At 40.9% G+C, this 16253-nt stretch overlaps 1 protein-coding gene across 1 annotated transcript in view; it reads right to left on the bottom strand.

Moving 5' to 3' along the window:
- Nucleotides 1-859: 859 nt before the first annotated feature.
- Nucleotides 860-16253, bottom strand: part of LOC120796425 (kinesin-like protein KIF20B) — a 47587-nt gene continuing 32193 nt past the window's right edge. The window contains exons 31-34 of the mRNA XM_040139257.1: nt 7674-7748; nt 6421-6538; nt 3757-3911; nt 860-2291 (exon numbers count right to left, since the gene is read on the bottom strand). Of these exons, the coding sequence (XP_039995191.1) occupies nt 2211-2291; nt 3757-3911; nt 6421-6538; nt 7674-7748 (429 nt within the window). The 3' untranslated portion in view covers nt 860-2210. The remainder of the gene's footprint in view (nt 2292-3756; nt 3912-6420; nt 6539-7673; nt 7749-16253) is intronic.

The raw sequence follows: 16253 nt of genomic DNA, 5'->3' as shown, positions 1-16253 counted from the left end.
CGTTAGACATAAACTTGGTGATTGAAATTGCTGGTGCAATCAGACTCCTACTCGTGATTTCTTTGTGATGAGCTTGCCTGCTCGCTCCCCCTCCCAGCGCTGGCTTCATAAGGGTCTAGTCCACTGGACGTGTTTCACCCTGTGGCCAAGAACGTCAACGTGTCCGACTGCTGGTTCAGTGGCTCTCCTGGGCCAGATTTCAATACTTCTTTGCTAAAAGATATTTTCTTTCTGTGCCCACACACCACAGCCACTCGGGAAGGGTCCGACTCCGAGACAGGCCAACCGGGGGGGGGTCGCTGTCAGCAACAGCTCGCCAGCTTGTTTTTCCCACCTCTGCGCAGTAGGCGTCGTTAATCGCAAACATCGAAACTGCTTCTCCAAGCCCAAGTGCCAGGATACAGGATTATGTGTCAGTCCGGGATCGTGATACATTGCCTAATTTTTGTACACTAGGTAAGTGACGCGAGTCCCACAGAGGCTGGGCCGCTTTAGAGTTGCAAAATATTGTCAGCATTGGATTGTGGGTCTTGAACCATTACATCAACCAAAAACTACATTAAGAAACGAGATGTAGAAGGTAAAAGGTTCCATACATAACATGTGGAACTTCAAGCGACTTTCTTCGGGCAAATTTAGGATAAGAAAGTAATTAACTACGGCAACATTCCCAGAGCCCAAAGGGATGTGTTTTAAAAATGCTCATTTTCTTTGACCTGTGGTTAAAAAAAAAGAAACAGAGAAACAGCAAATGTTTGTTAATTTTTAATTAGTAAATGATTGATATGACCTATAGAACGGAGGTATGAAAAGAGAATAAACATAATATGACAGAAAAGTGCACGACGACAACCTCTGGCAGCTTTAACAAAATTTTAATGTAGTGTACAGAAGAAAAACGCTCAGCAAATCCTTCATCTAGAACAGAATAGAGTGAGCTACGGAGAGCTCAACGTCCACGAGCCCTAACGTCCTGGCTCTCAGCAGACAGGAGAAAAAACAAACAAACCCTGAACTATTACTGGAAAACTGCATGAAGGTGTCTCAGTAACAAGTACACAGTAGAACCATTGATCATTTTATCCTCCATCTATCTAGCCTTAGTGTGCAGTCACATTTTCATTCCTTTCTTGAAAAACTTGTTCCTGGAAGGAGGTAAAGTGCAGTAGGAGTTTATCGAGCGTGAAGTGAACGGTGGTTGCTCTGCACCTGGATGCAAAGTAAACTACAGAGATATCGGACTTATTATCTGAACCGAAAACGTGAGATGGGTTCAACGCTCTATCAGTAGCTATGCTGATATCACTTTCAGAAGAAGAAGAACCGGTAAGTTGGTGGTTCACTATATAAACCGAGAGAAATTGCCTTTCACAACAGGATAACATCGGATAGATGTGAAAAATCGGGCTACATTTTTTTAACTGCTGTAGCTTACTCAGAAGGTAAAGATAAACCAATAATACACAAAATACCAAGAGACTCCAGCACAACCAAGAGACTTCAATAATAGATTGCACATCAAAGTTAAAAAAAAAAAAAAAACAGCATCAATATGGTGTATAGAAAAGATATACAAATTTAGAGTGCTTACTATTTAATCGAGTATATGCAGTGACTCTGGAGTCATTTGATGATAAATGTGGACATAATAGCATCAGCCAAAAATTGAATATAGATCAGTATTTTAAAGGACCAGTCTAAGATTTAAGGGAAACATGCGTATTTGCTTCCTTGCAGAGAGGTAGACGACAAGACGGATACCAGTCTTATTCGATTAGCTTAGCATCGAGACTGGAAGCGGCGAGGCTGCTGCTTAGAAGCTGTTGCTTGTCAAGAAGTAGTTCCAGCATGTATCTCCCCCTAAAAGCCCAAACTGCTGCTGGATTTCTGTTTGTGTAGGGATTAAACAACAAAAACACAACATGTCAGTGAGCATTAAAGGTGCTGGGAGGTGTATTTTGACCTTTGGAGAGAGCCAGGCTCTCAGTCTTTATGCTAAGCTAACTCCCTCCTGGCTCTAGCTCCACACGCAGACATGACTGACACCGGTCATCTCATCTGGCTCTCGGCAGGAAAAGCAAATAAGCGCATTTTCCAAAATGTTGAAGTATTCCTTTAACTGGCGCCTTGCCACACAACCGCTGGCCTTGTAAGCGGCTAAATGCTCCCCTCATTTGCTGAGGTGGTGTACAGTGGTATATGAGGCTTAGTTATTTAGCCATCCTGGAGCGGAGACGTCTCTTAATGATCTGGTGGTCGCTCTCTTTCTCCGCCGGCTCTCTGCTGATGATCTAAAACAAGAAAAGAGAAAACAAACTGTTGAAAAATGAATGTGTACAAATGTTGGGTTGTTCCGACGCACTTTTAACAGCCAATCAGAGGACCGGGGCACTTAGTGCAGCGGATTGGCCAGTGCCACGAACTGATCCATGTGCTTATGAAGTCAGAGTATTTACCTGAATAAATGCACCTACTGGATTTATTCTCACACTTCAGTGGCATAGCTGTAAAGGGTCAGTTCACCGAAAACGATCCCGCTGGTCCCAGACGTTGTCTTCATAAACACTGTTAAAAGCAACTTGCTTTTGCTAAGATCAGAGACCGTCATCTAACGGGTGAGTTTGTCCCCGTTCACTTTTTTACCAGTGGCTGGGGATTGTTAAGCAACTCGAGAACGACGGATGAAGGATTATAACCTTAAACGAGGGCGGTGAATATCTCGGATTGCCCTTCTGTGTCCCCTTTGCCTCAGATCTTAGAGATACAAAAGAAAACTGAGCAAACAACTTTGCACAAGGTCGTGTAAGTTGTTGAAAAAAAGTGCAAGAGTGAGTTACTACAGCTGCTAATATGGGTTTTTCTCATTAAGTCGAGTCTGCCCCGTTCTCTGACCGTCCTAGTGTTAGTTGCTTTACTGCCCGCTAATTTTTCTCCCTCGTTGCAGGAAGTCTGGGGATATTATTCAAAGTTGTTAAGTTTTACTACTCAGACCATCCAGTAAAAACAGCCGCATTTGGCCCGTTTTTGTATGACTTGTACATCAGTGAGCAGTGTGGGTAACACTTTACTTGACGTCCCTTCTATAAACAACGAATAAATTGGTAATAAAACACTATACTGTATTTGTACGCAGCTATAAGGTAATTTTTTTGTTTATTAATTTACAATATTTGTCAACAATTGTAACTTATAACTCATATGAAGACGCATTTTACAATATTACAGCTTGGATTTACTATATTGTCAGTCATTATCGGGTCATACTGCTTATGAATGCCAAATAAGGGGACTTAAAGTTAAGTGTTACCGCATCATGAAAAAAAGTCTGTCTGCTAATGGCGCCAATGAGGAGCTGGATGTGTAAGGGATGGTTTTATGAGAAATTGTTCACTAAACCTGTTTAGGTGACTCCTGATTGGTGTTACATAGGGCTTGGCATCCTTTGGCTCCTTTTTTGGTAAGACGCAAATATTATACTCATGTTTTGTACCAGTAACAAATCAATACTTTTATTACCTTTTTTTTTTTTTTTTAGTAATATAACATTTTTTTCTTTAGTCATCTTCAACCCCAATTTAACATATTAAGTTAAAACTTCTCAAATGTTAAATAGTAATTTAGTAAACTTTTGGCGGCAGCCGATATCTGATCAAAAAAGGAATCTGACTAAAGTTGTCCAAACTCTGTGCTATAGAAAAGGACTGAGTTTGATACCCTGCTGTAGGATTACTGCGTTGTGTGCGTTTCAAGACTCACTGGGTGTGAGGGCATGTCCATCGGGGAGGAAATCTCAGGCCTGTACAGTTTCTTTTTGTTCTTCTTGGCTCTCAGACTGAGGGATGAAGAGGAGGAAGAGGAGGCTGCTGGGTCTGCATCACCCCGTCCACTCACCAGACTCATCATCTTCTTGGCTGCAGAGACGGAGACAAATTTAGACAAGAGGAACATACTGAAAAGATACTTTACATGGAGCTTTTACTCGATTCCTTTGGTTCATCAGGTATGATTATTCTAAAGAAGAAAGACCATCAGCTTCGACTCTACATGCTCAACTCAGGTCCACCGCTCTTTTCATGGGAATTGCTGAGACAAAAAATATAAAATAATATCAGTTTTATCCTATAATCAATGACATATTTATCTTTGCATTTGTAAATCCAACACTGCCATGGTTGTAATTTACTATCCAAGTTCAAAAAAACAAAACAAAACTGCAGGGTACGAGAGAGAAAAGGGCTGAAAAGGGGTGAAGTTGGGAAGGGATGGAGAAAACAGTTGAAGGAGAGAAGGAAAGAGCGATGAGAGAGAGGGAAAAGATTAAGGGAAAGGAAGGAAGAAGGTGAGGTGTTGGGGGAAGTAAAATAAAAGATGAGGGACTGAGAGACAGGAGGAGGGAACGGTGAGCAGCAGAAACGGAGAGGTAGAGATGGGGGGAGCATCAGATGGCGGCAGACGTCGGCAACCTTGCGTTGGATCCCTGGGGCAACAATTAATTGACCGAGTGAAACTGCCGGTCCCCGAGGATAAAACACAGATGACTCCTGTTGATTCCATTAAGCTCCCTGTCTTGACTTTCTCCTCTAAGCCATCATTAGTGCCCCAACTCGCTGCCCTGGCCCGGTTGCTTTGCAAAACCTACGTTATCCTTTCGCCAAACGACTCCGGCAGGAACTCAGACGTTTGTCCTTGTGTGCCTTATGTCGTGTTTCTGCACACAGGTTTCTAATGTGGAATTTAAGGATTCCAAAAACCCATCTGGGCCATGTGACTACCTCCGGGACTTTGGAGGGCATATAAAAACCTGCTTAAGCCACAAGCCCTCTGGTTGCTATTGAAGATGTAAACCTTTAAAAACAGCTCACAAATATTTCGTTTATTTTTAAAGGGCATGCTCAGTAATTTCCTAAAACAGCCAGTTATTGTGGTTTTAAACAAATGTCACTAACAGGAGGAACTAGTGTATTTGTTGGGGTCTATTTTCAGCAGCGTATTAATCCATATTTTGTGCTCTAATGAGCATTTGTGGCAGCAGGACGGTGAGTCAAAGTAAACTACAGTGTGTGTGTGTGTGTGTTCATGGTGATGAAGGAACATGTCACCCAGTCCAACAGTGTGGCTGCCTGATGTGTTGAATAGTTTTTGGAAACAATGGAGCTCTGTGACACAGGAGTGAGATATATCAGGCTCAGTACTTGATAGTAGGATACGTTCATTGATGGTTTTGGTCTATTCATGGGATTTGTTGACCAGAAGAACGGCGTAGAAATATCGCCGGCGTTTTCCTTTTTAAAAATATCTCCTCGAAATCCAGAGACTGACCTCTGAGTTGTTCCACACACACAGCAGCTAACTCCTCTGGGTTCTTGCCTTCAACGCATAGAGACACCCAGGAGGATGCATCACACAAAACCACTCAGAGTGCCCGGGGCGGTCTAACCCAGGTGTGATACTGACAGGTGGTGTGACTGTGTATAGCTCCAGAAAAGTTGAGGATATTTAAGAGCAGTTTGCCCAGAAAATGAATCGCGAGTCACGAGAAAACCAAATGCCAAGTCTGTGTATATTAGAGGAAAACAGTTATTTAATCTGACTAAGGAAGTCAGAACTGATCGACATTCTCAAGTCTTTTTGATGCATTCGTTTTTCGGTATTATGAACACACACAACTTTTTTGGAGCCTTTTCTGATTTTACTTGAGTCGTCTTCGTATGTGTATGTATCTAGTGAAGTTTAAGTTTAACAATAGGTTTTTGCATTTTCTTTTCATTATTGTTGTTTTTGAATTTATTTTATGTAAAGAGCTCTGTAACTTAGCCTCTGGAAAGTGCTCTTCAAATAAAGACTATTAGGCCTTTAAGCCCTAAGAGGCTCAAAAGTAATCGGACAAGCCAACATAATTGTAAATATAAGGATTATTTTTAATGCCTGGATGAAAATCCTTTGCAGTTTCCTCCCTTGAGATCCTTTGCCAGACTTTTACTGCTGTCGCTTTCATTTGCTTGTGGGTCTCTCTGCCCTCAGTTTTTTCTTCAGTAGGTGAAAAGCAGGCTCACGTGCGTTGAGGTCAGGGGACTGACTAAGTATTGAAGAACAGTACAGTTATGAACTGTACCGTCCAAATACTTACGTCCCTACCAGTATGTTTCAAAGATCTGTGCACTTAAGCAAAGATGAGATTTGTGCAGCTGAGAAAACTCATCAGCTGGAGTTTTAGCTGCGTCACCCCTGGAGGGTATCCACCCTCCATCGCTGGATCATTTTGCTGCTTCGTCACATTTAGGCTATTCTGTATGTTTGACTCGGAGAATATCTGCAGCCTCTATTCTTCGACACTCCGCACTCTCATGATTCTCTTCTACAGAGAAGCAGATTAAAGTTAAACATCTCTCCCAGTGAAGAGTCACACACTGACACGCTAACCTTTAGTGCCGAGCAGCGTGGGAGAGCTCTGCAGGAAGTCTCCGATCTTCTGCAGCGTTCCTTCTTTTCTGCTACGGATGCTGCTGTGGGAGTCATGGCGACTCGCTGGGGAAGAGATCTGATCAGAGAGAACGGTGAACTGTGGTTAGTCTGTCAGCATGTACAGTGTATATTTAGGGGGGGGGGCAGCTTACAGTACATGAACATGAACATTCCTGTGGGGATGACATTATTTTGTTAACATTTATTGTGCTTTTGTTCTGAATGTAAATGTATCAACGGGGATTTTCAGCAGAAGCCACTGCTGGAGCTATTATAGCGGAATGGTAGCGTGAAGTTAATGAAAAAAGATAAACCTGAATGATGATGTTCTTATTCATTTTGTGAACATCCTGGGTATATTCATGCTTCTTCCCCATCTATTCTGTTGGTTATATTAATATTCTGCCTACCAGTCTAATTATTCCAGACACATTCCCAGCTTTAATAATAATTACAAATTCAATTTTGAAATGCCTTTTGTGTAACTCAGGGACACTTTAGATACAGAAAAATAAATAAATCAACAAGTCAAAACGGAGTATAAATTGATAAGACTTTTATCGAAGACAGATCTTAGACTTAAAAACAAAGATGGACTCTGCGTTACAATTGGAGCCAGGAGGGGCTTTCCACAGAGAATGTCCTTTTCAGCAGAATCCACAGTCTACTGAAAACAGGACTGGGCAGGTAGTCCAGTTTAACCACATTATCTAAACCACTGATTAGTAAAAAACTAAGATGAATGAAAATTATTTTCCTGAAAATGTCCCATGTACATATGTATGACCTTTTGGAAACCTAGCTCATGGTTTAACTTTGAACTAATGTACCTAGTAGAGCTCTACATGCATGCTTTTTTACAGAGCAGGGGACATGTATGGTAAAGTTGACTTGAGCAACTGAGCTAGAAAGTGAAACGTTACAATATGAATTGAAATGACGGGCAAACCTATGAAAACAAAAGATATCATGCAAATCAAATGTGACCTCCTCATGTGAGAATACGACGACTTCAGGATTGGAGTGACTGACAGTATTCTGGATTGGTATTCTCCAAAAGTGGGTTTTGCTGCATTTAGATGTTAATTATGAATATGTCATGCTAATACATGTACACACATGTAGGATGTATCAGAGCACGTGTTGGTTATGTATGCGTCTGCATGTTTGTGTATTGGGCGTGTGTGTGTGTGTGTTTGCCTGGCTGTCACCTGCTCCTGGTGTGGGGTCAGCTTTGGCGTCAGTTTGGTCCTGGTGTTCCTTCTATTCTCTGCCTCCACCTCTTCCTATCAACACACACACACACAAGTATATACAATATGAAGAGATGTGCACACACAAACAAAACCAAGTGTTAAAACACTGTACACTGAGTCATCTGTACCAGAGGATTAGTAATAGATCGGCGAGCAGGGAAGCCAGAAGGAGACAAGGAGCTAAAAACAACCACAAAGTGTTTGATAATGACGGGACAGTTTGGACGACATGGGGCCGGTCGTTAATCCAAGGTAGACATCAGGAGAAAAACATTCAGACACTTTGTGCATTGGCCTCAGTGGGCGGTCAATTCCACTTTTACCATTTTGCCAGCTGGAATACTTTTCAGAGAAGGAAAGCAAACTCAAATGTAGGGTTATTCACCTGCCACAGGGGCGCAAAGAGTTGACAAGCTCAACTGCTACCAGTCAAAATATGGTGTGTCGGTGTCTCAGAAACACCCAATTAATCTTCAGTTTTCGCTTTTTGAAAAAGATTTTGATGCCGACGAGGAGCACTGTTTTCAACCTTGTGTGGAAAACCTTTCATTAAAGCTAAACAAAGCAAACAAGGAAAACAAATATGAGTGTCTGATGTTTTCTTCAGTTTTTGGTCGGTACAGTTTTTGAAGGAAGCCTTTGGCTTCCAGGAGGGGAGTAAAGGAAAATCTTTTTAACAGTTCTTTTGATACCCAAGGCATGCCAAGGATAGCCAGCTCGCCTGCAGGTATTTCAAGTGATGCATCTGACATTTTTCTCCCTGGTCTGAGAAGTTATGAGTTGAGTGACATGATGGAAATGGCGAAAGAGTAAATGGAGAATGACTGCATACAAACTGTAAATTTGGACCCGTCCATGTCTCACCTTGAAGCATTTTTCAAGTTTCCATTAGAGAAGTTAGAAAAGGTTAAAATTCAGATATTTCCGATTTGTCAGTTTTGCATGCTACTGATTTGCTCTTTGCTTTGCTAAAGCGTAATTCCACCTATGAAATGGACTATTAAAGAAACGTAAACTTTATTCTGTTTCCAGCCACCGTAAAGTACAAAGAATGATTTGCTGAAAGGTTTCAGTTTTAGGTAAGTAATTTAGTTTTCCTGTCTTCTTCGTGTTACATAAAATTTCCATGAGAAGATGTACATGTAAAGATGTACTCGGAAACTTTCCAAAAACACATTTGCATTCCTACTCATTATGCTACAGTCAAACTGGCCATCCCATATTGTTAGAAACCTCTAGCAAAAACTAATATGCAATCATATTTAAAACCAAATAAACTTAATGAAACCAACAGACTCGGAGATATGATTTGTTTCAGTGCAACAAATCCCTGGACATATTTTAGTACTCGAGCAAATGAAGCGATTTTGACTCACAAGGAGCCATTGTGGATGAGGCTGACCTGAGAGGGTGGCTCGCCGGTCGGGCAGAGCAGTGGGCGCGGTGGACGCTGTAAACACGCACCACTTTGAAAAGCAGAAAAAAGGTCAAAACATGTGGAGTCAGTGACTCAGTGGATGTTTTTAAAAATAATCTGATGAAGGAAGGAAGAAGAGAACAGAGACAGAGTAGTATGGAAGTAGAGATCGACAGATTTTTAAAAAAAAAGGTGAAGAAAGTACGCAGGGGGGCTGGAGTGTGTGCGTGCATGTATTAGTGTGAGAGAATGAGGAAGAAAGAGCAAGAAAGAAGTGGAAAGATACAGATGAGTAGTGATAAGTGATAGTGATAAACCGTAATTGGATTGTGTGGAGAATGTAAACACAGTGAACTGTGTGTGTGTGTGTGTGTGTGTGTGTGTGTGTGTGTGTGAGAGTGTGAGAGAGAGTGAGTGAGAGAGAGATAGATGAGTTGATAGAGGGAGGCCGTGAAAAAAGTAAATGAGACGTAGGATAATGTGAATCAAGACTGGGGCCGAAGAAAGATGCAGACGATAGTGAGAGGAAGAGATGTGCTCCCAGCGGAAGGTGACTAGCTAGAATTAGAAGACTCTAATTCCCCAGTGTTTAACATTTGAGAACTTTGGATTCATCTGTTAAATAACGAAAACGTTCATATTCCCTCAACCTGGGTGTCAGCAAAGGTATCGTTTTGATAATAGCACCAGCTCAAACAAAAGTAGGGACACTGTTTCTAAATGACCTTCTGTACTGCAGTTTCTTGGGACTTTTTCGGTCGACACATGCGCAATACAGATATTTCTGCAATAAGCTAATACAAGCCAATAATATAACAGACATTATCTCAGACTCTAAATACGATCCCTGTGATTTGGAAGACTAGAATACAGAAAAAAGAAAAGGCTTAGACCACAGGTTCTAGTGTAAGAAAAGAAGTTACTGTATATAGTACAGTATTTCAGTGTGTATTACAGATCGACTCAACAGTGCACAGCGCTTCTGTTGACAGGGCCACGAAAAACTCAAATCATCAAAATCATAAAAGCTAAAAATTCAGTGAAAGATTTTCTGGGACAGCGGCGATGTCTCCTCTAAAGAAAAGCCTAACCATCATCAATAAATCATTAAGAACTCATCTGTTGAACAGACAGACGTGGCTGGCTGGGGCAGATGAGGCTTCATGCCAGGCAGGGAGAGGAGGATGGAGAGCTGGAGGAACGAATGAAAAGAGGCTGAAGAGCAGAAAGTGGAGAGACAGAAAAATGGAAGAAAGACGGAAGAGAAAACTGGTAAGAGGTTATTGTGTTCACGTTGTGCCAGTTTACATGTGAAAAACTGAACGGTGCAGGAGTTTGGATGGCAGATGAAATCGGCTGCTGCATCACAGCTGGGTCACTGGCCACAGATGGAACCCAACGGAGGAGAACCCACTTTACCATGAAACCGCCTGCCTGGGTGTCGCATGGATGAAATACGAGCACTCTGCTGAAGAGGTAGCAATTAAATTTAAATTATTCCATTGATTTTGATAATATACTTAATTTAAAAAAACAAGACGATTGGCAAGAAGACTGGAAGCATCTACTTTGCATTTAACAATGTTTTAGAAGCATGAAGCTGGAAGAGAGACGTGTTTTCATATTATAAGCAGCAGAGTTTGAAAATAATTCTAATTAGGGTTTATTCAATTGTTAAACCTGAATTTAAAAAAATAAATAGGTAACAATGCAGCCTATATTTTTGCTGAGATAATGGCTGATGCCGATACAACTGAAACAACTAAACTGATATTTGTGGATCGCCGGTGCATCAGGCTCAACGTGATTTTCCAGGAAACTATGTCCTAACTTTAGAAAATGTAAGTGTTTAACACTAGAACGGGACAGACTAACACTCATTTCGACCATTTGATGAAAGTAATATGCAAAGATCAACAATGTCATGAAGCAGAAGCTGAGAAGTTTTATGAAATAATTTTTTCAATAAGAACAGTAATAAATACATTTTTATAAGTGCGGTCGTACAAGAAGAAGTAATTCCAGTAGGGACGCCACACTCAGCTGGGAGCAGTGCAAGGCTGTGGTCATACAAGCAACCCTGTAATAATGATTTTACACTTCGACCCCAACTTATCTGCTCAAGTGTCCTTGAACAAGGAACTGAATCCCAATAATTTCCAGGAGCACTGCCCTGTGGCTCAACCTAAACTCTGACCTCCCTGTAGGAGGGGGGAACAGGCTATAGCTAGACTTTACTCTCCCAAAAGACATCAAGAGTCAAGCCAAAGCTCTACTTAATTGTTTTTCTCCAAATACTCCCTGGTGAGTAGGAAGCGAAAAGAGAAAGAAAAGCTGTTTACAGAGGAAATGGAGGGAAGACTTAAGATACCAAATCTGCCCTCAGTTGCTGCATTTTCATACACGCCAACAATCAAGTGATCGTGTGATAAAAGCAGAAATAAAAGCACGGTAATCCAGCTGCTAAATGGCACATGCTTAGAAAGTTCTGATACTTTTTACTGAAAATTATTTTTCAGGGAAAAACAAGTAAAAAGTAACCCCTTGTGCTTGTGTTAGAGCCACTGCTGTGTGCCATGTTGTCTTTTTTTTTCCTCCAAATTTTGACATTTTCAAGTTTCTTCTTACATTTTCATTCACTATTCACCTAACTCCTCAAAGTAAATAAATATATGACCCCCCCCCCAATACAGAATTGACACTAGTGGAGTTTAAAGATCTTGTTCAACCATATATTTCCATGCATGGTTGAGCCCAACAATAACACAGTCTCTTACTTATATACGTGAAATCATATCTCCTGGTGACCATGAAAACCACAATCCTATAGCTCACTGCCCCAACTTTTGTACTGAGTCCGACAGGCTCCCACCCATGTTGCAGCCCTTTCCTGTACCACAAGGTTATACCACATTAGTATCATGGAAGAAATTTGTTTCTGAGGTTGAATGCAGGAGGGAATCTGTGACACTGCAACATAATGTGAGGGGAGCGTCTTCAGGCATTAGTCACACTTTGCGCTGTGGCCTGGAAAGGAGTAAATTAATGGAACGCTCCAACAAGCGACGAGTGTAGACATCCTCATTGGTGTGATGCCTTACTCCGATTGTTGGCCATAATCAGATTATGCGCATGTAAATGTAGCCTAACTGTAAAGCTCAGGAGAGAGAGCTAAGAAAAGTTACACCATCTGTTTTCAAATCTTTAGTGATGCAGGGAAGGCTGAAATAACATGCGGTTTTCTGGATCGCATTGCGACTGGTACTTATTCATTCCTGCATCTACAGTTGGCCCGGGAGCCAGTGAAGAAACTGGAGGTGAAAAACGCTGTTGAAGGACAACAACAGTGTCAGTGTTGCTGTCCTTTAACCGTGTCTCAGTGTCTCTTGAGAAAAGGGTCCTCTCATTGCTTTTTCATCAGGGCCAGCAGCCTTCTGGTCAGAATCCCTCTCTGTTCATGTTTACACTTATTCTGCCACAGCGCTAGAACTTGTTGTATAATATTCTTTACCAAATGGTGTAACATGCTCATGATGAATAAGTCATTTGGTCGCACTGCATTATTTGGTGCAGAAGTGAAAACTATGCTAATGTGGCAAATGATGATGAGGATGATTGTGATGAGGAATGTTTGTCTGTCTATGAGTTTGGAAGGATGAAAACGTGATGCTGTTTAGTAAAAGAAAAAAAAAAAGAAAAAAAAGGTACCTCATGTGGTGTTCGTCGTTTACTCCTCCTGAAAATGTGAGACTTTAGAAAAGAAACAACTTGGTTAAAAACGAGTCTGTAATGAACTGTAAGACTACTGACTTAGAGAGATGATCAAATTGTTGACTGGAGCCATGTTTGAGGTTTCCTGTGGCAGTGCTGTGAGCCAATATAATGTTTTGCTTACCAATTCTCTACCATTCAACTTTAAAGAGCTACCAGGACTTGAATAAGAAAACACAATGCATGAAAATTAAAATAGTACACTAGTATAGTGGCAATGTCAGAAAATAGCTCCCTGATCTGAAATCTGAAAATACCAACATGGCATATCTTCTAATGAAAAAAAAAAGAAAGAATTTCCTCTTCTTAGATCTATTTTCGGAAATCATATGAAATGGGGAGCCTGTTATCATTTCAGTATAAAATAATTTGGTTAGAGAAATTGAATTATCTGCAAATACTAGCTTTTTGTGTTCCTTTATAGTTCATTTAGGCTAATAAGGCTACCAGGTAGTGCAGTGTGACCGATTTAGTTAAGAGATAACGTGCAGATTGATTTTCCCCCACAACTGGTCGAAGAGTAGGTACGATTTCAGTTGACCAAGATTTTCTTTGACTGCAGCCCTACTTTTCAGTTACACTCTGTGTTTACTTTGACTTATTCAGACACTAATGAGATGGAAGCAACTGACGTGGTTTAATGTTTCATATAATTTTAAAAGGAAGCATTAAAAGTTTATATAGTTCAGGCTCCTGATGGGATTTGATATAAAGTGCATGGCACCCCCATGGGGTACAGAGTCCCTTAAACAGGCTCCGTTGGACCCCAAGCGTCCCACTACTCCCTGCTGCATTCATGTTTAATGTTCAAACCCCATAGGCTCTCTCATGTGTGTTCTGAGATGCATATTACTCGTTTAAAGTCTGTGTTGTGCACAGAGGGTAAATTTGGGGTCAAAGATGGAGGACGTTACTACATATGGTCCTACGGTATGCGTTTACATCCTTGTTTGTCATTTTATGTGTATATGCGTGTGTACACCTCGCTTCTGTGAAGAAGCCACAAAACTTTGTTATTTAGACATCACCAGGAGCATACTGAAAGAAGAAAACACATAAAACCGAAATGGAAGCAGTGGAAGCATTGTTAAAAGATTTATGTGCTGGTGTTGCTTTTTTTCATTCTCGACTTTACTGAAAAAACATAACTGTGCTCCCAAAACCACGGGAGTTAATTATCTTTTTGATTTAAAGCTCTACCGATTTAGTGTAACTTGACAGAGCAGAGGAGGCATGCTTGAGTTCTCGGACTTCATTTGAAGGATGTTTTTCCTTATTAAAAGACTCCACACTAACCTACTTATAACTGAAGAGAGCTCTCCTACAAATTTCTCATCTTAAATGAGAAGGTCGAGAATAAATGTTGTTTGCATGTAAAAGTGCTTCAGATATAACTGAAGCACTTTTAATTTTAACTCTACCTTGGTCAAAATTCGGATCTCAGATGAAAGCCTGTATGGAAGGATTATTAAGGATTATATCACAAACCATAAATACTCACTGTCACCCACTCCATTCAATTTATGAAGAGCTAAAGAGCGAAATGGAGCAGGGTGGATGGGTTTTTGTTTTAATTTAACCTGAAAAATGCAAATCTGCAATTCTGGCTGAAAGCTCTGAGGACCTCACTGTCTGTCTGTCCGTTCTCTGACTCTCGCTCTCTCCCTGACCTTTGTGAGGCTCTATTAAGCGTTGTCCCATTAATCACTGGTGAAGCTGCTTTCTGCCTGTGCTCCTGCTGACTCTCAGCTGGATCAAGGATAGGCCAAGATCCTGCTGGCAGCCAGACCCGTAGGAAAGAGACGGAGCGAGGGGATGAGACCAAGATATGATCTACGGGTCATTTTGGGATGATCTAAAATGCCCTCTGGCGAACAACTTGCTCGTCTCACACCCTTAAGTAACATTGGCTTAATGCAGTAGCTTAATGCAATAAACATAACTCCCAGCTTCCAAAGAACTACATAAAAATATGTGATTTTTATTTTTATGAGGGTCTTGTAAATAATTCTTGTGCTTTCAATCTATGCGATTTGGTCATTCTTACATGGGGTAGGAAATGTATTTCAGGAAACACAGAGGTTTCCCCAACAACAACAACAACAACAACATTATTTGTAGTAGTGTGCAGATTCTGAGACATTTTACAACTGCAGCAAGCCATTTTTCACCACTAAGGGACAGAGAGACTTCATGACAAAGAGACACGAAGCCCTTATACGCCATTTTCCTCAAATTGTATATGCTAACCTGCTAACAATAGAATAGCTACACATTGAGCAGATAGAAAGTCGCATTGTCAGTTGTTTGGAGTAATGTTTGTCCATATGATCAATCAATCAGTCTCCACCAACTCCTGACTAGGTAGCTGCTAGATGTTCCTCTTTCTTCAACACTAACTTTATCTGCCTACCCTTTGGTGCTGGGGGCAAGTAGCATGCACTTGAGAGTTATTAATCAGGGTTTCCCCAGGCAAAGTGATCCTTTCACATTACACTGCGCCACTTGAATCTATGCAAATATAGAAAATATCACTTAATGGGGATTTAAAAATGTCATGAATGTTCTTTTCCAAAATCAGGAACAGTTAAATGTTAAACTAACAATCATGCTCTTATTTCACACTTACCTACTCAGAGTAATTTTAGCATGATTCCGGGGGGGGTTTCTTACTTATTCTGTTAAAGTGCTCGACCACATCTCGTGACGCAAGTAAAATTTCCAAATACAAGACCTTCTTGGGTAAATCTTAACCCACCAGAATAGTGATTTTGTCCTGTCTGGCTGTTAAAGTATATATTTAGCCGTTATTTCCACGCAGCTACGTGTTTCTCCAGTGGGCCTGACGTAGTTGGTAAGAGTTTTGTGATGGAACTTGAAAGCCTCTATTAGAGGCTGTGTAACTGGAGAGGGGCAGTGAGAGCTAGCTGTGTGAATGGGGACAGTAACTTTCAGTAAGTATAGGCTGTGTCACTTTTTACTGTGTGGTTTTGTGTAATGACGCAAACAGCCAACATATCTGCAGACTTTATATTTTGTGAGGTTTTCTATAGTGCAATAACTATAGGCAATGTAACTTTAAAGTGTTTATAATTATGTGAGAGAGCAATAAGTTGAGGGATTGTCATGTTTGTTGGGTTTGTGCCTGAGTATCTACATGTTCATTCATACATCCTATGTCCTTTTCCGTAATGGTACAGCAACTTAAACACATTGCACCGTGTGTCTGAGTCGGTAATTGCAGGCTATATTGTCTGCTGACGATAAGACAAGTTGGTGTGTTTCCATTGGTACGGTAAGTACACACATTTTCATTTCAAAATGTGTGTGATAAAGCGGAGTCATGA

The sequence above is a fragment of the Xiphias gladius genome, chromosome 11, assembly GCF_016859285.1.
Source record: "Xiphias gladius isolate SHS-SW01 ecotype Sanya breed wild chromosome 11, ASM1685928v1, whole genome shotgun sequence".
NCBI classification, from domain to species: Eukaryota; Metazoa; Chordata; class Actinopteri; order Istiophoriformes; family Xiphiidae; genus Xiphias; species Xiphias gladius.
This window is presented reverse-complemented; position numbering and strand designations above follow the sequence as displayed.